Source organism: Callorhinus ursinus, unplaced genomic scaffold (genome assembly GCF_003265705.2).
Source record: "Callorhinus ursinus isolate GAN/ISIS: 27379988/994484 unplaced genomic scaffold, GSC_fseal_2.0 scaffold35, whole genome shotgun sequence".
Taxonomy (NCBI): Eukaryota; Metazoa; Chordata; class Mammalia; order Carnivora; family Otariidae; genus Callorhinus; species Callorhinus ursinus.
Window position 1 is genome coordinate 16,511,783 of NW_027397097.1, and position 23,965 is coordinate 16,535,747.

The following is a 23,965-nucleotide window of genomic DNA, read 5'->3' on the forward strand; positions in this document are numbered from 1 at the left end:
CAGAATGTCAGCTGTATGGAAACAGAGATTCTCTATTGTCCACTGTTACCGCCTTAGAACTGAAACTAGTGCTTACACATAGTAGGCATTCAGTCAGTATTTGTTGAGGAAATCAGTGAGCCTTAAGACGTGAATGCAGAAAGTAATTTGATTTGCATTATAATAACCGAATCTGTTAAATAGTGAGGCCCCTTCTAATGGGGTCTGTTCTGTATAAATCTTTCTGTGCATACCATACTTTTTATATTTAACTCAGATTACGATAGTGTTTCATGGTTAGGCTAAGGCTCAGACAATACTCTTGGTATCAAAATGCAGGGCCATATTACTATTTTAAAGATTCTTTTTGGGGGAATAATTACTTTTTTGTTCTTTTGACACAGACATCTGACCCTCAATTACATTAACAGACCTTATACACATGAATGGAAAGAAGAATAGCCCCTTTTGAATTCGGGCTAAGACTTTATCAATATGAAGTGCTTCCCACAGGGTTCTGCTGAAAGAACCAAACTTCCATCATAATGAAATTGCAAATTCATTTGTACATGCCCTTTTTTATTTGAAAGCTACTTTTTGATGTTTGGTCTGCAATTAGATTTATTGTTTAAGGTCACAAATATGCAATCCTGACTAGAACAAGTTGTCAGAATCCTTTATCTATTCAGCACTGCACAAAGATAAATGGCTATCTCTTAACAATAGTATACCAAAGCCAAAAATTTGTTCCCACTTGTATATAATCTTTAATCAATCTGCTGCTTTCTGTTTTCCAGTCAATAGACGCTTAGCCTTACCCACTCACCACCCCACCTATCTAGAAATTGCCCAATTATGGGTTTTAAATTACTGAGAAACACTTCAGATGGAAAAAAGATAAGTTTAAGAATGTTAATGCTATAATTTTCCCATGCATATTTTTCGCTTAACATATGAATTCTTTTGCCTTTACCCTCATTCTGTGTGGGGTGAATAATTATGTAGTATGTTAGCTAAATTCTGTGATTACATTTCTCACTGTTAATGTGATCACAAAGTAGATCATATTTCTTAATTAAAATGAATTCTTAAGTGTTTTAAAAGATCTATCTACATGAATTAAATTCTTTTCTGAGATTCTGTGTGTCCTCCAGTAAAAATATCTACATTTAGACTTGTTCAGAAGGACTTCTTATATTATTATGCATTTCCTTTGTGACCTTTCATATAAAAGGTATACTGAGAGAGTTGCCCAATTAGATTTGAGGCTGTACTTTTTATCCAAGAATATCCAGTGTCTAAAATTAACATACATTTGAGCATCATTGTATCACCAATCTCATAGTTTCTCCAAAGGATTCTGATACTAGATATCCAACAATTCTTTAGTAACTTGATCATACTTATAAAGCAGGCCATTAAGACTAGTATAGTAATGTCCCCATTTTAAAATCTTGTTTAAATATTTTTTGCAGATCCGAGAATCTTTTTTTAATTGTCATGCAGTTTGAACCTTCCCCCAGTTAAAAGGAATACACTGTTTCAGAAGGAGGTATAAGAGAAAACTACAGCTTTTAAGTCAGAGGAACTTTTTTTTCCTGAATTCCGACTATTATTTATTTTGTGACCTCTTGGAATTTGCCCGTTTTGGGGGAGGGGGCCTCTGCCCAGCTATAGAATAGAGAAATACTTATTCATAGAGGTGTGATATAATTAAATGAGACAACACATATAAAGTACCCAAAGCAATGCCCAGCAATAGTAAATACTCAATAAATATTATTTGAACTCCAGCCTCTGTGCCCTCCCCTTACCCCCCACTCTGTTCCCCTTGCTATGTTATCCATTCTGATTGGGCTTACTCAAAAGTTAAAACTGTTGAACTAAACTTGAAGCCTTTTTGTGCCTGCCAGCTCTACATTGCTCTGCATTCACTGAATTAATAAGTAGGGAGAAGTCAGGACCTTGAATTGATCTATTCATAATACCCAGCAGGTATATGTGGCCTTTTCTTCTCAACAAATTGCTCCCCCAGGGATTGGGTAAAATGAATATTCCACTCTGAGCCTTCATTTTAAGTCCACATGGAGCCCCCAGAAGATATACTTGATTCTCTCTTCCACCTGCAAATAGAGAGTTGAGCCTTAAATTATGTTAATTTGACATAGGAAATTTTAATCATCCTGTGTAAGATGGCTTGCTTCATTGTTTGTTGCATTTGTACTGCTCAAATCACTGTCCTAAAAGTTTCACCTTTTAAAAGTAATCAGTTTCAGAATAAATTTTAATAGCTACTTAATATACTACTTTATATCTCAAAAATTGTTACTTTATCATAAATTTTTATTGTTTTAGGTGCAAAGATGGTTTGAAAGGATTTACATTCTCTGCTCTTAGGTAAGTAGTTTATTTACCTTTATGTTAAGAGAGAATTTGCAAGTTAACTTTTTCAAAAAATAATATTATTACACATAATTACCATAGATGTTTATCGACTCAGTTTTCTAGCCCAAAATAATTGCAGAAGTCACAGTCACTTTTACAATATTTTATTAAAAGAGTAATTTATTGGATTTCTTTCCCCCTAAAAATCAGTCAATCAACAACTGTTTTGGGGGGCGCCTGGGTGGCTCAGTCGTTAAGCGTCTGCCTTGGGCTCAGGTCATGGTCCCAGGGTCCTGGGAGTCCCAGGGTCCTGGGATCGAGCCTCGCATCAGGCTCCCTGCACCGCTGGAAGCCTGCTTCTCCCTCTCCCACTCGCCCTGCTTGTGTTCCCTCTCTCACCGTATCTCTCTCTGTCAAATGAATAAGTGAAATATTTTTTTAAAAAAATCAACAACTGCTTTTGGGACCTATTGTGTGCCTCATATCACTGGGTGTTAGGAAAGAATTAGAAGAACTCTCTCTTCAAGGAGCATTGGAAAAACAAAGCTACATGTGAATAATTACTGCAAAATTAAATACTGAATTGTGTGGTATCACATTATGAGTTTCATTAGGACAGGGCTCATGTCAGACACATTTTGGATCATAAGCTTCACTAGAGTCACTAGAATCTGCTTTTCACCCTGTATGCCATCTCTTGCCAAAGTTATTGGCAGATAGTAGTAGATAGTGTAGAAAAGTTGTTTGGCAGCACTTCCATTGTATTTTACAGTTCACCAAGCATTTTCACATAGATTAGAAAATTTTCACAGCAGTTCTCAGAGATGGGTATTTTATGCCCATGTGACATGAGGCTTAGAATACTTGACTAATTTAATGTCACACAGTGACTGCATATACTTACTTGAAACCTAATGCTCTTCCAGTTTGTATTATAAATGTTGCCTCTTTTATTCTCCCAAGTACATATAGTAGATGCTTAGTGAAGATTAGGTGTGGAGTATTTATTATAAGTATAGGAGGGAAAAATTAGGGTAGGCTTCGGTATGCTAGAAGATTTCATACCACTGTCTTTTTAGGTTATTTTGAGGATCAAATGAGTTAATGCATGAAAAGCGTTTAGAACTGTGCTTGGCACATAGTGCTCAAGAAATGTTGGCTATTACTGTTATTATTATTCTTATGGGGATAAGCCTTAAACTGCACTTGAAGGATAGCTTTAGAGAACTAGAAGGGAAGAGGAGGAACCTTCTGGGTAGAAGTGAATAATGTTAACAAAAGTATGAAAATTATAAACACGAAATGTGAAGTAAGAGTGGGAAAATCAACTTAATTGGTATGAAAAGCTTATTTTAGGGATCATAAGGTTTTGTGGGGTTTTTTTATTTTTTTAAATGATGGTCAGAGCAGGGCCAGATTATGGAAGACCTAAACAGAAAAAAAAAGAGGACAAATTTGAATTTGATAAGATGGGCAGTAGAGAGCCACTAAAGGGTTTTGAGCAGGGTAGTTGACATTGTTTCAGAAAGATTAGTCTGGCCACAGTATTTGGGACAGACATTGTGAAAGAGAGAATCAGAAGGAAGAAAGATGAAGTGATAAGGACTGGGATTTGGGCGACTGGAGGATTAAAGAGAAAGAGGCAAAGTTGAGACTGATGTCGAAGAAAATGAAGACCTACTGATTGATACTTTCCTTCTTCCTCTTTCCCTCCAATCCTTGCTACGAGCCAAGTTTTGAAAACCTAAGTACATGAGAAAAGGTGCTATTAACAGAAAATCAGATGGCGTGCAAGGAAGCTAGTTTGGGAGGGGACAAATTGAGTCCCCTGTGTGAATAAGAGTATCTTTGGTTGTGGAAACTCTGTGGTAACAGTAACTAAGTCATAATACACAGCGGTAATTTTTTCATATTATATTTTTCATTGAAAGATCATGAAACATTTCAGAAAATAACTTTTTGTTGTTGCATTGACTGTAAGGATTCTATGTTATGTCAAAAGTTTATAACAAAACCAAAAGTTGGTTTTTCTAAAGAGAAGACTGCCTTTTCCCGTGTCTCTCCATAGGCTCCCAGAATCCTTACAGAAACTCAAAATGTATCCGATATTTTTGTGTCTCTTCGTCAAATCCACTCAAAATAAGGGGCTGGATTGAACTATTTGCACTTAGAATTTACTCTGTATTATAGGAAAATATTCTGGAAAAAAATGGTTATTAATTCTTGCTAATTTAGTAGAAGTTATGAGAACAGATAGAGAGAAAGAGTCAAGGATAGAGTCAAAGGCTGGGAACCAGTTCAGGAGCCTTATGGTATACCAAACCTGCATCAACATAGTTAGAAGTGTATAGACAGCTTGGTGATTAAGAGCCCAGGCTTTAGAGTCAGACAGTTTTTTTGGTCCAAGTAATTACTGTTTTTGAATGTGGTCAAATGCTTTTTCATGCTAACTCTCACGGAAATGATGGCACCTACTTCGTAGTGTTGCTATGAGGATTAAATGATTTAATCCTCTGTACTGTCCTGTCATATAGTAAATGTTCAGAAAATGCTCATTATTACTATATTTGATCATTCAGTATGTATTAATTAAATTTTTACTATGTGCCAGACACTATACTAGTCCCTGGGGTGTAATAGCAAAAGATGTATAGAGTCTCACAGACCCCACAGTTTAATGGGGGATGCAAACTACTAATAAGGTGCTTCTACTATTGGGGACTCATTGGGCCTTGATTGCACAAAAGAAGGATTGCTAACTCACTGTTGCTTGGGCAGGGACAGTTTCTCCAAGGAAGTGACCTCTAATCTGAGATGGTCAGTCCTGGCCAAAAGAGAAATAGTTTTCTGAACAGTGTGAGAGAGATGATTATATCTGTTCTAACATAGTTTTTGTCTTGTTTATAAAGAACAATAGTACAGACCTTGAACTCTCCATGCACACCCATGATTAAGAACCAAATTCTTTTGGAATAACAGCTACTGAGACTGCACAGCTGCCACCTTGTGACAATCTCATTACATGCCCTTTATGATTTAATAAGCTAGATATTTTACCAAGTTTGTCCGAATGAGATGGGATACAGTTGTTGATAGTAACAGCTTTTTTCACCTCTCTTTTCTGAGTGTTTACATTTTCTTATTCTATTTGTCATAGGTCCCATGTTCCAGAACCTTAGTGTAGTATTACTGATCCCTTGTTTTTGTCTGCATTTTATGTATTTTCTAAAAGTTCAGCAGGTAGAGTTCTCTTAAGAAAGCTTAGTTATTCTTTATAAGAGCAATGACTCATAGTGAAGGTACAAACAGCAAAAATGAAAACTAGTAAAGGATACTGATTGAATGATATCTAATGGTAGCAACTCTTTTTTCTTTTCTTTTCTTTTCTTTCTTTTTCACATTGTCTGGGAAAAAAATACTCCAGTTTTGATGAGATAAGAATAGTGTCTTCTCCCAGATATTAGGTTTTTCAGAAGAGAAATAACTAGATTAGAATAACATTGAATTTAAGGTTTTCTTTTTTTTTTAATGAGTTATCGTTTTATTTATTTTTTTAAAGATTTTATTTATTTATTTGAGAGAGAGACAATGAGAGATAGAGAGCATGAGAGGGAAGAGGGTCAGAGGGAGAAGCAGACTCCCTGCTGAGCAGGGAGCCCGATGTGGGACTCGATCCCAGGACCTCCAGGATCATGACCTGAGCTGAAGGCAGTTGCTTAACCAACTGAGCCACCCAGGCGCCCGAATTTAAGGTTTTCTAATGAAATTATGTGAGAATGCATGGAATCTTGACCATTTGATGATTCTCAGTCTTTAGTTTCCTCCATTTCCCTGAATATCTTTATATGACCTAATATTGCATTACAACTATTTTATGACTCATAGTGACATGAGATATAACTTTATACTGAAAAAGGAGAACCTCATTCAATTGTAACTATTAGTAGAATTTAGAAAAAAAATAGAATTTTTTGATCAACTAGTAGACCCACGTAAATATTTCACCTGCTTTTGTGTTTGAAAAAACTTTAAGGTATGTAATATCTTTAAAAAGTGGTAACTTAAGTTAAAAGGATACATCATAAAAGTGTTATGCTGTATTTTACTTGGTTTATTTGATTTTAAAATACCTGCATTGTTGGGAAACTTGGAAGATGGTGGAGTAGGCGGACCCTAAGTTCACCCCCTCCCATGTTGACAACTAGATATCACTGACATCCGTGTAAATACACTAGAGAGCAATCCAAAGATGGGCAGAACAAACTTCACAACTAAATGTAAAGAAGCTGCATCTGAGAGGGGTGCCTGGGTGGCTCAGTCAGTTAAGTGTCTGCCTTCAGCTCAGGTCATGATCTCAGGGTCCTGGGATCGAGTGCCATGTCGGGCTCTCTGCTCAGTGGGGAGTTTGCTTCTCCCTCTCATTCTCCCTCTGTGCTTTCCCTCTTTTTCTCTCTCAAATAAATAAATGAACTCTTTAAAGAAAAAAAAAGCTGCATCTGAGAGGTTACGAAGGGTAGAAACAGTGGTTGGGAGCTGCCTACAGGAGGGAGGGAGCTACGGGTGTAGAGAGGGGAAAGAAAATAGTCTCACACTAGGGAGCCCAAACCAGAAGACAAATCCCCATAACATATGGCTTTGAAAACCAGAGGAGCTGAATTCCATGAGTTTGTATAAACAGCAGGATTTGGAGTCTGGAGCTTAAAAAGTCAGCTGACTCAGCACTGAGCAAGATGGGAGAGTGAGTGATAGCTGAATCCCACCTTTAAAGAGACAGCAACCCATGGAGAGGCAACATAGAAACGACAGTTTGCATAGTGCCTGGGACAAACAGGAGGAAGATATGTTTATACTGATTTTGAGTGTGTTAGGGGACTTCTCTGGGAACAAAGGAGATGGCAGGCACCATTTTCCTCCCCTGCTGCTCAGCATTAACACAGGGCCACCTGTGGGCAGCACTGCACAGACACTTGCTACCTAACCTGCTAGCAGTGTGCCTTGCCCATGTGTTCTGCTGAGGACTGGCACACTCCAAGCAGGCTGACCTCAGCCCTTAGTCCAGGACACCTTTTGCTAACACCACTGCCCTACCCCCAAGCCCTCCTGCAGTCATGTCTTCTCAGAGCTTGCAGCCTATGTCTCACTAACACCACAGAGAGCAAGCAAAGCCCACAACAGATACAGAGTCAATGAAGATGTCTGGACTGAAAGAAAAAGCGACTCAGACACAACACAAGCAACACAAACAGGAGATTCCCCTGAAGTGCCAGGTTCTGGTGAACAGGGGACACTGTGCTGCAAAGCAGTACAGGACCTCTTCTTCATGAAGCCATTACTTTCAAGAGTAGAAGGTGTAGCTGACTTTCCTAACACAGAGAAACTGACACAGAGAGATAGACAAAATGAGGAAACAGAGGAATATGTCCCAAATGAAAAAAAAGGACAAAATCACAGCAGGAGATTTAAGTGAAACAGAAAAAAGTAAGATGCTTGATAGAGAATTTAAAGTAATGCTCATAAAGATAGTGGACTTCAGAAAAGGGTGGAGGACATCAGTGAAACTCTTGACAAAGAGATAAAAAATGGGTGCCTGGGTGGCTCAGTTAAGTGTCTGCCTTTGGCTCAGGTCATGATCCCAGGGTCCTGCGATCGAGCCCCACATTGGGCTCCCTGCTCGGCGGGAAGCCTGCTTCTCCCTCTCCCATTCCCCCTGCTTGTGTTCCCTCTCTCGCTGTGTCTCTGTCTGTCAAATAAATAAATAAAATCTTCTAAAAAAAAGAGAGAGAGATAAAAACATATCAGGTGAAGAACTCAATAAATGAAATTAAAAATACAATAAGTGGAATAAATAAACAGTAGGCTACAGGAAGCAGAGGAGCCTATAAGTGACCTGGAGGATAGGGTAATAGAAAGCAATCAAGCTGAACAGGTGAGAGAAAAATAAATACTACATAATGAGAATAGACTTAGAAATTCAACGACTCCATCAACCATAAGAGAGAGAAGGGGAGCAGAAAATGTATTTAAAGAAGTAATAGCTGAAAACTTCCCAAATCATGGGAGGGAAACAGAGATCCTGATTCAGGGGCACAGAAATCCCCCTGTTAGGATTCAACCTAAGGAGGTATACACCAAGACACATAGTAATTAAAATGGTAAAAAGTAGTGATAAACAAAGAATTTTATTTTATTTTATTTTTTTAAGATTTTTATTTGACAGAGAGAGAGAGATAGCGAGAGCAGGAACACAAGCAGGGGGAGTGGGAGAGGGAGAAGCAGGCTTCCCGCCAGGCCGGGAGCCCGACTCAATCCCAGGACCCAGGGATCATGACCTGAGCCGAAGGCTGACACTTAACAATCGAGCCACCCAGGTGCACCAGGAAAGAATTTTAAAAACTGTAAAGAAAAGAAGACAGTTACATACACAGGAAACCCCATAAGGCTATCAGCTGATTTTTCAGCAGAAACTTTGCAGACCAGAAGGGACTGGTACGATATATTGAAAGTGCTCAAAGGGAAAAAATCGGAAGCCAAGAATATTCTATCCAGCAAGGATAGAATGAATTTCCCAGACAAACAAAAGTTAAAAGAATTCATGACCACTAAACCAGCCCTACAAAAAATGCTAAGGGGGGCTTTGTAAGAGGAAAACAAAAATCATAAGTAAGAGTAAGAAAAAACAGGAAGCACAAAAACAACAAAAAAAATAAGTATATCAATAAAAATCAGTCAAGAGAAGCACAAAATAAAAGGATGTAAAATATGATACCAAATATCTGACATGTGGAGAGGAGAGGAGTAAAATTAAGCAACTATTAGCTGAACATGGACTGCTATATGAGGAAGATGTTATATACAAACGTAATGAAGTCAAAAACAGTAATAAAAAAAAAATAAGGAATCCAAATATTTTGCTAAAGAAAGCCAACAAATCATGAAAGAAGAGAGCAAGAGAAGAAAGGAACAGAGAGAAACTATAAAAATAAGTCAAGTAATAAAATGGCAATAAATACATACATATTAATAATTACTTTGAATGTAAGTGGACTAAATGCTCCAATCATGGCACATGATGACAGAATGGATAAAAAAGCAAGACCCATCTACATGCTGCCTGCGAGAGACTCATTTCAGACCTAAGGGCATATGCAGACTGAAAGTGAAGGGATAGAGAAACATCTATCATGCAAATGGAAGTGAAAAGATAGCCTGAGTAGCAACTTATATCGACAAAATAGACTTCCATACAAGGACTGTAACAAGGGACAAAGAAGGACACTGTATGATCATAAAGAATAAAATCCAACAAGAAGATATAACAATTGTAAATATTTATGAATCCAACTTGGGAGCACCCAAATAAATACATAAAGCAGCTAATAACAAACATAAAGAAAATGATCAATAGTAATACAGTAACAGTAGAGGACATCAACAAAGAAACAGTGATTTTGAATGACATATTGGCCCAAGATGGATCTAACAGATATAGTCAGAACATTCTATCCTAAGACAGCAGAATACACATTCTTTCCAAGTGTACATGGACCATTCTCCAGAATAGATCATATATTAGGCCACAAAACAAGTCTCAACAAAATCAGAAAAATTGAAGTCATAAAAATACATCTCTTCTGACCACAATGGTATGAAACTAGAAATCAAGCACAAGAAAAAACATGAAAAGCACATAAATACATGGAGGTTAAATAACATACTACTAAACAATGAATAAGTAAACCAAGAAATCAAAGAAGAAATAAAAAAGTACATGGAGACAAATGAAAATGCAAACACAATAGTCCAAAATCTGGGATATAGCAAAAGCTGTTCTAAGAGGGAAGTTTATAGCAATATAGGCCTACCTCAAGAAGCAAGAAAAATCCTAAATAAACAACCAATCTAACCTTACATCTAAAGGAACTAGAGAAAGAACAACAAACAAAGCCACAAGCCAGTAGAAGGTAGGAAATAATAAAGATTAGAGCAGAAATAAAGAAGAAACTAAAAGAACAATAGAACAAATCAGTGAAACCAGGAGCCAGTTCTTTGAAAAATCAACAAAATCATAAGCCTTTAGCCAGATTCATAAAAAGAGAGAGGACTCAAGTAAATAAAATTAGAAATGAAAGGGGAGAAGTAACAACCGAAGCACAAAAATCAAAAAAATTGTAGGAGAATATTAACCTGTGTCCCAGCAAACAAAAGTCCAGGACCAGATGGTTTCACAAGGGGATTCTACCAAACATTTAAAGAAGAGTTAACACCTATTCTCAAACTATTCCAAAAAATAGAAAAGGAAAACTTCTTAATTTATTCTGTGAAGCCAACATTACCCTGATACCAAAGCTAGATAAAGACAGTACAAAAAAAGAGAAATACAGGCCAATTTCTCTTTTGAACATAGATGCAAAAATTCTCAACAAAATACTAGCAAACTGAACCCAAAAATACATTAAAAATTCATTCACCAGAATCAAGTGGAATTTATTCCTGGGGTGCAAGGGTGGTTCAGTATTCACAAGTCAATCAATGTGATTCATCACATCAATAAAAGAAGGAATAAAAACCAAATGATCATTTTAATGGATGCAGAAAAAGCGTTTTAGAATATAGAACATCCATTCATGATAAAAACCCTCAACAAAGTGGGATTAGAGGGAACACCTCAACATAATAAAAGCCATAAATGAAAAACCCACAGCTAACATAATACTCAATGGTGAAAAACCGAGAGCATTTCCCCTAAGGTCAGGAACAAGCCAAGGATGTCCACTCTCACCACTCATATTTAACAGAGTACTGGAAGTCCTAGCCACAGTGATCAGAAAAGAGGAAGGAAGAAGTAAAACTTTTTCTATTTGCAGATGACATGATACTATATATGGAAAACCTTAAAGTCTCCACCAAAAAGCTATTAGAACTGATAAATGAATTCAGTAAGATTGCATGATACCAAATCAACATACAGATATTCATGGTATTTTTATATACTAATAAGCAACAGAAAGAGAAATTAAGAAAGCAATTCCATTTACAATTGCACCAAAGGTAATAAAATATCTAGGAATAAACTTAACCAAGGAGGTGAAAGACTTGTACTCTGAAAACTATAAAACATTGATAAAAGATGTTGCTGTTTCCACACAAACAAGTGGAAAAATAATCTGTGCTCATGGATTGGAAGAACAAATATTGTAAAAGTGTCCATACTACACAAATGTATACAATCTACAGATTTAATGTAATCCCTATCAAAATACCAACAACATTTTTCACAGAACTGGAACAAAGAATCCTAAAATTTGTATGGAACCACAAAAGACCCCGAATAGCCAGAGCAATTTTGAAAAAGAAAAGGAAAGTTGGAGATGTCACAGTTCCAGACTTCAAGTTATACTACAAAGCTTTAGTAATCAAAACAAGCATGGTACTAGCACAAAAATAGGCACATAGATCAATGGAACAAAATAGAAAACCAGAGGTAAATTCACAATTATATGGTCAGTTAATCTTCGACAAAGCAGGAAAGAATATCCAATGGGAAAAAGACAGCCTCTTCAACAAATGGTGTTGAGAAAACTGGACAGCAACATGCAAAAGAATGAAACTGGCCCACTGGTTTACACCATACACAAAGCTAAATTCAAAATGGATTAAAGACTTAAATGTGAGACATAAAACCGTAAAAATCCTAGAAGAGAGCACAGGCAGTAACTTCTCTGACATCGGACATAGCAACTTTTTTCTAGATATGTCTCCTGAGGCAAGGGAAGCACAAGCAAAAATAAAACTATTGGGACTACATCAAATAAAAAGCTTCTGCACAGCAAAGGTAATAATCAACAAAACTAAAAGACGGCCTATGGGATGGGAAAAGATATTTGCAAATGACATATCTGATAAAGGGTTAGTATCCAAAATATGTAAAGAACTTCTATAACTCGACGCCTGAAAAACAAATAATTCAATTTAAAAATGGGCAGACAACGTGAACAGACATTTCTCCAAAGAAGACATCCAGATGTCCAACGGACACATGAAAAGATACCATCAGTGATCATCAGGGAACTGCAAATCAAAACTACAATGAGCTATCACCTCACACCTGGCAGAATGGCTAAAATCAACAACACATGAAACAACAGGTGTTGGCAAGGATGTGGAGAAATAGGAACCCTCTTGCACTATTTGTGGGAATGCAAACTGGTGCAGCAATGCTGGAAAACAGTATGGAGATTCCCCAGAAAGTTGAAAATGGAACTACCCTACAACCTAGTACTCACAGTACTGGGTATTTACCCCAAAAATACAGAAACACTAATTCACAGAGACACTACGTGTACCCTCTCTTTATTGCAGCATTATTTACAATAGCTAAATTATGGAAAGCAGCCCTAGTGTCCATCAATAGGATAAAGAAGAGGTTTTATAAACACACACACACACACACACACACACACACATACACACAATGGAATATTGAGCCACAAAAAAGAATAAAATCTTGCCATTTGCAGCAACATGGATGGAGCTACAGAGTATAATGCTAAGCAGAATAAGCCAGCTAGAGAAGGACAAATACCATATTATTTTACTCATATGTGGAATTTAGGAAACAAAACAAATGAGCAAAGTAAAAAAAGAGAGAGAGACAAAAGAAGAAATAGACTCTTAACTATAGAGAACACACTGTTGGTTTACCAGAGGGTAGGTGGGTGGGGGATGGGTGAAATAGGTGAAGGAGATTAATAGTACACTTATCTTGATAAAAAGTGAATAATGTTAAATCAGTGTGTTATGCACCTGAAATTAATATAACACTGTATGTTAACTATGCTGGAACTAAAATAGAAAACTTAATAGGAGAATTTGCATTATTAAAGAAATGGCTGTCAATATTTTCTAAGTATTCAGATTTTAAAAGCCTGTATTTATAAAGGATAAGATTTTATTTAAATTTTGAAAAACATTATTTCAAATGATAAGGTACTCTCTAAAATGTATTTGTATATTAACAGAATCAGGATTTTTTTTTCCTTACTGTCTTTTTCCTTCTTTTTTTAAAGGTGAAAATGCCTCACATTGTGCTCTTTTCTTTAGGTTTATTGTAGGGAAGGAAGAAATTCCCACACATTCTTATTCACCAGAAGCAGCATATGCAAAAGTGGAACAAAAGACAGAGAAACATGAAGAAAAGCCAAGAAGATTGAATATAATTGCTCTAATCAGGAAACTTGTGGAATCAGTGTAAGTTTTTTATCTTGATATTTAGCACACTGTTACTGTTTTATATGATATTTGTACTTTGCCAAGGTGTTTTGTTTTCTTTTCAGTAATGATATACATATATATCATATCTGTCTTTTTTTTTTTTTTTTTTTACCAGAAACTGTGCATAGAGTTTTATAAAAGGCACATAATGGCAAGTCAGTGTTATTTATTATTTTTGTCTGGACTGTATACCAACATATGCCTTTAAAATAGATTTATATGAACTTGTAATAGTTTTCTATGTCAAACTAGACACAGTTGCAGGAGGCTAGAATGGGGAACTTTAGGAAACAGGTTGATATGTGCTAATCAAATATTCCAAATGTGGAAAGGAGAAAGAAAAGTCCTGGGACACATTCAAGAAGATAGAGGAGCAAACCTTACATAAATGTTTTTTGTAAGAGTAGAAATTTTCAGGGCTTTGGAAATGATATAAAACATCTTTATTTGTATATTATACAAAGAAGTTTGAATTTCATACAAATAGTATTTGTATTTCAAGTATAGGAATTATACTTCTATATAATACTAAAAATACTTCTATAATTAATAGAAAATTTAGTGATTTAAAATTAAAACATCAGTTAATAAAAATAATCGTGGTAGTGATATTTTAGAGAATGTTGAATGAATAGCCAATACAGAAAGTTAGGGATCAGTTATGGGAAGCTGAAGCCATAAATCAGACCTTAGACTCTCATTTCACCCCTGCTGGCTTTGTGACTTTGGGCAAGTGATTTAACCACTCTGGACCCTAAAGTCTTCATCTGTTAACTTGGGTTAATGATCTCTGTTAAGGAGTGTTGCGTCCATTAAATGAAATAACATGTGTTGCCTCACGGACATGAGCACAGAGTAGGTGCTCAAAATTTTTACTGTATTTAAAGACTTTGTCTTCATTTTAGTATACAGCACATACAGAAGGTAAGAGGGAGGGAAGGAATAACAGATGGCAAGAATAATTGTGGTAGTAAACTTTTAAAAAAAATTTATGTATATCTTTTTTTCATCATGATAAGTGTACTCCTTAATCCCCATCACCTGTTTCACCCATATCCCTAACTACCTCCCCTCTCATAATCAGCAGTTTGTTCTCTGTAGTTGAGTCTGTTTCTTGATTAGTTTCTCTTTCTTTTTTTTTTCCCTTTGCTCATTTGTTTCCTAAATTCCACATATGAGTAATATGGTTCAATATTACAGTGTGTGTGTGTGTGTGTGTGTGTGTGTGTGTGTGTGTGTATGTGTATGTGTGTACTACCTCTTCTTTACCCATTCATTGATTGAAATGGGCTGCTTTCATAATTGGGCTATTGTAAATAATGTTGCAATAAACACAGAGGTGCATATATCCGTTTGAATTAGTGTTTTGTAATTTTGGGGTAAATAGCCACTAGTGAGATTGGTAATGAACTTCTTAATTCTTAAGCAAGTTCAAAATAGTTACTGATCACCTGAGTGGAGAAAAGAGACAAGGAATCCCTATTCATGGAAATCATGTCACCATGAATCAGAGGGGAATGCGGAGACGGGAATGCAGAGAATGTATTATGTGGGTGAATGATGCCTTGGGTATCAGAACTAATCAGGTCATGGCAGAACTTGTCAGACTTGCCTCCGTGAGTCCACTGCTGTGGAAGCAGATGCAGGGTAATACATAAGGAGAGCAGATAAGACAGGAGATGGGGAGTCCAGGTTTTGAGAAGTTTTAATAACTGAGGGAAGATTAAATGACAGTATAGCTGATACCAGAATTGAACTTCACTAGCAAAGAGAGTTTAACGATTTCTTTGTAGTTCCAGTAGCACTGGCTGAGGAATGTCTTTGAAGAGGACACTCAGAAGTATGAAGAGTGATGGTTTACACATGGCTACCCCTTTCTGATTTACCTCTTTTAGGTGCCAGCTTTAATCCCTCAACTTCACATGGCCAGATACGTCCCATCATTCTGATGACATAAGGGCTATGGGCAGTAGGAATCCCTGCCATCCCCCTTGTCTGTGAAGGACTACACGTATACTCCAGCTGTGGTGCAGAATTGGATTTCCGAAAGGGTTTTGCTAATCAGTTTGCAAATGGAATTAGAGAGGTGTGGAGCCAGAATATCACTCTACACATTATTTTTACAAATGAGAAACTTAATGTGTTCCAACCATGAGATAATTAACTGCAGTCTGCAAGAATTATGAAGACTACTCATTTTGGAACATGAACACTTCATAGAGAAAGGGGGAGAGCCAGACCCATGTTGGATATTTTACTTACTTTTTTACGCCTCGAGTGAATATATAGTCCTAGAGTCAGCATACCAAATAATTAAAAATCTATGTGTCTTGAACAGTAGCCCCCCCAGCAGAAACATTTACTAAACACCAGAGGACCAAGTGGTTTGCATTTAAATCACAAATAACCTACTTTTGAATTCCCACATGATCTATGACTGTATTTTAAAAACTGAATTTTGAATTCTAATACTGTATCATGTTTCTTTTCCAGATGTTTTCTCTCAAATATAATTAAGTATAAATTCCTGTAACCTGAGCACTTTCTCATTATGATTGTTGCTCAAGTACTGACTTCATGGGTGACTTATGACCGTTATATTCTATAGTAAGCAACTTAAAGCTTCCAAAAGATTTGGCAGAGTATAGAGATAATATATTACATATTTTTCATATTTAGTCACGAATATTTACCAATGTTTTTTCTGTTCTGCATTTAAGTATTTTGACTGCAGTCACATATTTTATGTACTGTGTCAAATGGTGAACTGAAAAGAAAAAAAAATCTGTTATCTTTGCTTTTTTATGTCCTAAGACCAAAAGATGCATGCATTTAAAAACAAGTAGGTAATGTTTTCTCCTTTTTTGGTTAGAGAGTTTTAAGCACATCTACACACATACACATCATTTATTACTTTTGTTTTATTTCAGATGTAAGCATGGACCAAGGCATAGGTGTTGCAAACACTATGAAGATAATTGCATCTCTTATTGCATTAAAGTAAGTATATAAAAGTATCAGTATTAGCTATGGGAATATATATAGAAATAACTTTTTAAAGATTGCATTTATTTGAGAGAGAGAAAAAGCATGAGTGGGGGGAGGGGCAGAGGGAGAGGGACAAATAGACTCCCCACTGAGCACAGAGCCAGATGCTGGGCTTAATCCAGGACCTGAGATCATGACCTGAGCCAAAGTCAGACACTCAACTGGCTGAGCCACCCAGGCATGCCCCATATAGAAATAACTTTTGAATTAAAGCATGATTTCAAAGTAAATGGAAAAATAGACAGTAATTGCTATCATTCTTTGCATTTGACTTGAAGAATGAGAAATTTGTGAAAAATAGATAACAATTTAGCTTCTAGTATTCATTTACCAGATCCTTGGGTAATTAATTTTAAAATTCACTTGTTTAAAAATTAGCAAAGGGGTGCCTGTGTGACTCAATCAGTTAAGCGTCTGCCTTCAGCTCAGGTCATGATCCCAGGGTCCTGGGATCAAGCCCCGTGTCAGGCTCCCTGCTCAGTGGGAGTCTGCTTCTTGCCCTTCCTCTCCCTCTGCCCCCTCCCCTGCTCATGTTCTCTCTTTTTCTGTCTCAAATAAATAGAATCGTATAAAAAAATTAGTGTAAAACTTTTAAAGTAGAAGAGAAGGTGAAGGAACAACAGCAAAAAAGACAGAAAAATGAAGTTATAAAAATTTATATGTTGTGATGTATTCTCATTAGAATCCATGCTAGAACAAGGTCCCTGGGGTATGCTATCTACTAGTGGATCAGCAGTCATACACATACCCTGTGTGCAATCTGATAGAGTGGCATTTGGTGTTGGACTTGTAAAGCTGTTACATCTTTGAAGGCATGGAGGTTACAGGAGCACGTCCACAGTTGCTCTACATGAAGGAAGTTAGCTGTGCCCACTGGCATAAATTCCTCCCTCCCTAGTATATTTGTGTACTAGAATGTCTCTGTTCATACCCATAACCCGTTCTGTGCCTGCTGTCCTCCCATCCTCCATCACCACCACCTCTGGGGAGGAAGTCATTTTCATTGCAGTTAGTCTGGCGCAGGTGGCACCCACCTGCCACAAGTTCTCTAGTTTTGGCTGTCACAATCCTGATGCTGTAAAAAGTTTACATTCTTCCTTATAATATCTGATCCCCATTCAGTTGTTGATGGGAAGTTGTACAACACCCCCAAAAGAGAGCCTCCCAGCAGTCACTCTGAGGAAGTGGGACTGTATCACATTAGTGCTTCTGAATGTGAATGCCTGTGGTCTAATATTGATGGCGGCATATACCCAAGCTAACACTTACCTTAGAGTCCCTGAAGATATGAGCAGAGGTTAAAGCAGTATTTTTTCATTTGTGCAGTAGTTTCTGAAACACTCCTTCCAAATCTGATTTCCTGCCCCACTTGTACAGTGGCAGGGGGGCGGGCAGCAATGTTGCTGGCAGCCCTCAAGATCTGCCAGCTCGCAGACTGGAGTTATGCCCTCCAAATGGACGTAATTCTGATTTAAGGGGAGACTTCAGGAGGGGAACTAAGAGAAATATTCTGATTAAATCAGAGGTATTTGAGAAAGTTTGGGAAGAGGGCAAGTGATATTTAAAAAAAATTATATGAGAAAGTTAGGGAGAATTACTGAGAAAGGAAGACATCTCGTCATTGTTTCAAAATGTGTACCAGTCCTATAAACGTGGCAATTTATGTATAAATTGGAATACTGTCCATGAATGTAAAATTATTTGGAGACCTATAGGTGAGGAATTTACGCTACAAATATGGTAAAATACTTTGACAGTGCACCTCATTATTCTATCAGCTCAGTTATACTACCTGTTAAATCACATCCCCGAGTGAATATTTGTACAAATTAGCCTTCCCTGCAGCTCACTATGCTCCATTCATACTTTTTGTTGGTTCCTCATAAGTGCCAATCTTTGTTTTGTCTTTGTGCTTTCTGTCCAAGCGATCTGAAATGTTTTTCTCATGCTTGCTCCTTCCCTTTTCTGTTTAAATGTCACATCCTCTTTCACTTTTCCTTACCACCTAATTTAATATCGGCTGCCTCTTATTTCCCTCCTAGAGTCTCATTTCCTGCACAACGCTTAACTGTAATCTGTAATTGTTTTATTTATGTGCTTACTTATTTGCTCTTTCTCTGGTGAGCGTGAAGCTCCGTGAAGGCAAAAACCATGTGTGCTCTTCACCACTCTGTCCCCAGCATCTAGTATAGTGGTTGACACCTGAGAGCCTTCGGTGAATGTTTTCTGAGTACGTGAAAGGGTGAATTGGATGCAAGGAGGAATGGATCTCTTGAAAATAGCATGGAAAGATTGAACAGGAGCGTGATCCTTGAATCTTTAAATTAATATTGTTAAGATTATTAATGGCAAGATAAAGTGCGAACACTTCATGCATTAAATATATACTGGGCAGTTTCAGTTAAGCAAATGCATGGTAATTTATGCTGATTGGTCAGACAATTTAATTTTCATGTTTTAACCAGGTATTAAATAGTTTCAGGTAAATTAATGAATGTTTCTTCATAGTAATTCAGTTTTTTCCTAAAAAAGAAGGCTGCTCTCTGGAAGATACAAACCTGACCTTTGGAACTTAGCAGGAATGTAGACATTTTTCCATCCCACTGGTGGTGAGAGAGGAGGATGGGAGACTGGTATTACAATGTATTGGTTGAATCCTGTGAAATACTGTTCTTTTATATAACATTACCCTTTGTGCTAATTGGAATTTTTCAGCCTCTCAGTATGAAGTGACATTTAAACTTCATTACCCTAAATACTGAAATGAAATTGACCAACAGTAGTCATCCTCTCTGTTCCTGTTTGCCCTATAGATAGTTGCAGGTAATATGCAAAAATGTTGGCAGCAAGTATGCCTTTGTCCTGGATTTGCTTTTTTGAGTTTTGTTTAGTATACTTTAAAGCTAGAGATGTTTTAGCCTGACACTGTTGAGCATAGAAATAAAAACCTAGGTATAATTTTTTTTTCCTGGAGAATTCTTTTAACCTGATCATTTTTTTGTCAAAAGAATTCCTACTTATTGTAATGATTAAGAAGAGTTCTCTTTTAAAATTTCCAAAAAGCTTTTTTTTTTTTTGGAATTTCAGTGCTTTTGTTCCTAAAATTCAGTTATGGTTTAGGAATTATAAATCCTATGTTAACAATGTTAACAAAATGTCAAGAAATGGAAGTTTGGTGCATAGACAAGCTTGGCCAGTGCTTGTGAGCCTTTCAAGTTTTTGAAAATCAGAGATGAAGTATAGTCACTGAAAAAATCTTTACCCTCATTTTAAGGTAATTGTTTTAAAATTGAGGTCTTTAAGGCTTAATTTTGAAAATACTTTGATATAAACTGGGGTTATTTATTTATTTGGAATTCTGTTTTGATTCTGCAACAGTAAAATTTACATCTGTCGGACTTAGAAATTTGGATGTAAATCAGAATTTATCCCAATTTTCTCTAGGGTTTCATCAGAATGTTTAGTGTGGGATACTTGATCCAGTGCTGCCTCCGAATCCCCTCTGCATTCAGGCATCTGTTTACACAGCCATCCCGGCTATTTTCTCTCTTCTACAATAAAGAAAACTTCCAGCTTGGAGCTTTTCTGGGCTCTTTTGTTAGTATATACAAGGTAAGGCTTTTAGAAGAGGGAGGAAAATGGGAAATAAAGAACATGACGGCCTTTACCCATCTATCATTTTTTAAATACTTCTTTCTGTTGTATTCATAAATAACATCTCCAAATATACACAATATATTAGGAATTGAGGTTGGAGAAATTTCTTCTTTTAAAATATTACTTAATGTGCTTGAAAGTGTAAACATATTTGCATTTATACATAATATTAAAGATTCTCAAAGACACTTTTTTTTCAATAATGTAGATACTGAAAAAATATGAACTTTTTGTTATTTCTAACTTCAAAAGTGGTATTAATATATCTGGCCTGTTTGTATTTCTTAATCATACTTACTGCCTGCTTATTAATTTAAACATATTTCAGACCCTTCTAGCTGATATAACACTTGAGCCAGTAAAGATTTTCTTTTGTAACTTATATAAGCAATGACTTATGATTTTTCTTTGTCCTACTCACTATTCCTACTGCACTCTCCCAAAGAACCATAGTGAACATTCTTCCACCCCTTTCTGTATGTTCCTATAAACATACCCACACAAGTATAAGTGCACACCTAAACACTTATGTAGGGATCATCCATGACACAGTACTCTGAAATTTTAAGTAATGGTGTTTTGTTTAATGGGAGTCACTCATATATAAATCATATTACCTTTTATTAACCATCAAAAATTTAGATTCTAAATCTAAATGTAGATTCCAGATGGTAAAATGTGTTGACTAAGGGTAATTGTATGCATATACACACACTTGTTCTTAAACTAAGAAAAATTAATACTGGGAAAGTTGAATTCTGGAGTCATTTTGGGTAAGATGGTTATGTATCATTTTATGTAAAAGTTTACTTACAAAAGGTAGGTATGGGGGAAGTATTTTGAAATGGACAGGAGAACAGGAGTAACAAATGACAAACTATACTTAATTACTTGTTATGAATTATTACTAATATTGAAAATATTTTCAGTATGGTGTGACTAGGAAACATTACTGATGTGTTTGAATACACAAGAGTTAATAGGACAGAATATTGGCAGTTATGTTTATATTCATATTCTTTTTCATTTCTCCTGTCATAGAGTTTGTATTTATTCTTAACATAAACTCTTAAGTGTTACATGTAGATTATCTCCAACATTTTTATCCCAGGTTGGTTATTCTCCACCATCCAGCATATCTCAGAGCAAGATATTGATTATATTTGATACATAGTTTTTCTATTCTTTTGCTTCAATCTTTCCATATCTTCGATTTAAAGGTTGATTTCTTATGTATTTGGTTCTTCCTTTTTTATACAGTTTGATAATCTCTATTAATTGGTATGTTTAGACTATTTACATTTAATGTACTTTTTGATATGGTTTAGTTTAAAGCTAACTTCTTACTAGTTTTGTATTTGTTACCCCCCTTTTTTTCTTTTTCTGCCTCCTGGCTTTTTTTTTAATTTATATATTTTATTTTTTATTTTTATTAATTTTTAATATTTTTTGTATTCATTCTTCACTTTTGGCTTACTATTTATATCTCTTTTTAAATTTAGTGATTGCCTTAACATTTATAATAAACATTTTAAATCCATCAATTTTTTCAAATACTATACCACTTCATGTATATTGTAAGAATCTTACAACACTATACTTCAGATTCCTCCTTCTCATCCTTTGTGGTATACATTTAGCTTTTCATGTGTTATAACTCCCCCCCAATACATTGTTACCATTTTTGTTTTAGACCAGGAGTCAGAAAACATTTTCTGTAAAGGGCCAGACGTTTTCTGTTTTAAACTTTGCGGACAGTATTTGGTCTCTGTCACGGTTGCTCAGCTCTGCAGTTGTAGTGTGAAAGCAGCCATAGACAGTATATAAATCAACAAGCATAGCTATGTTCTAATAAAACTTTATCAGACTTTAATTAGAATTTCATAAGATTTTGACCTGTTGCAGCATATTATTCTTTTATTTATTTCATCCATCGAGAAGTATAAAAACATTCTTAGCTCATGAACCATACAAAAACAGGTGACAGGTCAGATTTGGCTGGTGGGCCATAGCTTTCTGACCACTGATTTAGAGTTAATTTATTTTTATAGAAATAAACAATATTGAAAAATGTCTTCTAAATTTATCTTCATTTTGCCATCTTCAGAGCTCCTCATTTCTTTTTACAGATCTAAACTGGTATTATATTCCTTTGGCCTGCAAAACTACCTTTAACATTTCTGGTAATGTAGGTCTGTAGGGGATGAATTTTCTCAGTGTTTATCCACTCAAAAAGTCTTTATTTCATCTTCATATTGAAAAATATTTTCTCTGAGGATAGAATTCTGGCTTAGATTTGTAGTTTACCCAACTTTTCTCCTTGTTAGAGTGGGAATGATTCTACATCTAGGCAAAGTAGAATTTATGCTTTCATTTTGAAAAGCCATGACAACAAAAATATTATGTATAATTTCTTAATAGAGTTTACGCAGAAGAATAACTTTATAGTAGGTTATTATTGATAATTTTCCCAATCATGTATTTAGTTTGAGTTAGATAGGATCACCAGTTTGTCTCCACGGTCAGCTAGTGACTCACTCATTATAGATGTTACATGCACCTTTTCTAGAAATGAAACAACTGAAGTCATTGCATTTTCTTCTTGATACAGGGTACTAGTTGCTTCCTGCGCTGGGTCAGAAACCTGGATGATGAACTGCATGCTATTATAGCTGGTAAAGCAATGATAAAACAATTATTATTATTGTATCAATCAGTGGCAGGAATGATGCAGAAATAGTTTCCAAATTCATCTGATTTCTGTGTAACTCTCTTTCTCTAGAATACAGTCTCTATTGAGGCACTAGTCCAAACATTTTATATTTGCAAAGTTTAACCTATCAAGGCATTCTTGCCATCAAGTGTTTTGAATTGGCAGTATAGTGATTTGGCTATCTGCCCTGCTACAGGCCAGAAATCCTAAGGAATGTGTCGTAAAAGAACATAAAACTTAAAAACTTTGTGACTAATGGAAAGGCGTTCTATTTCTCAAAGTATTCTGTTTTTGCCATGGGCATGTGACACATAGTTTAATAAAATATATTTTTTATTTTTTAGAAACTTAAATAACTTCATAAAAATTAAAACGTGAGATTAACATTTTCTACAAGTTGCAACATACATGCTACTTAAGTTAAATTGAAAATTTTCAGATATTTATTAGTAATATACCTGCTAGCAGTATTTCAGGCCTTCCCCTGCCTTGGTCTTCCATATATAGAACAAAGACACTACTATGGAGAGAAGTGTGATGATAGCACTAAAAGTAATTTGAGCTGTTAAAAGAATAGATTAGTAAATATTTCCACTTAGAAATGATATCAGTAGCCTTTAAAAATTATTTTTGAAAATCATTATATTTGTCAAGACAACTGTTGTTTTTAAAGTTATATTTAGAATGTAAAGTTTCTTTTAATATGTATATTAGAACTGTGTGTTCCTAACTCTGAAAGTCCATTTCTTAATTTAAAAATATATGATACCCATAAACTCACCCCATTTTAATGTCATCAAGTCTATTCCTGTCCTTGATTTTGTATAACAAAAGGCAGTACTGCAGATCAATTCTGTCTTACTTAAGTGATTTGACATTTCTGAGTGACTTACTAACAAATACTTCAAGATT

General features: G+C 35.8%; 1 protein-coding gene across 1 annotated transcript in view; it reads left to right on the forward strand.

Annotated features, from left to right (window-relative positions):
- Window positions 1–23,965, forward strand: part of TMEM135 (transmembrane protein 135) — a 300,182-nt gene that overhangs the window by 266,117 nt on the left and 10,100 nt on the right. Inside the window, exons 7-11 of the mRNA XM_025848397.2 lie at window positions 2,335–2,376; window positions 13,465–13,611; window positions 16,566–16,635; window positions 20,128–20,295; window positions 22,952–23,015. Coding sequence (XP_025704182.1) covers window positions 2,335–2,376; window positions 13,465–13,611; window positions 16,566–16,635; window positions 20,128–20,295; window positions 22,952–23,015 — 491 coding nt within the window. The remainder of the gene's footprint in view (window positions 1–2,334; window positions 2,377–13,464; window positions 13,612–16,565; window positions 16,636–20,127; window positions 20,296–22,951; window positions 23,016–23,965) is intronic.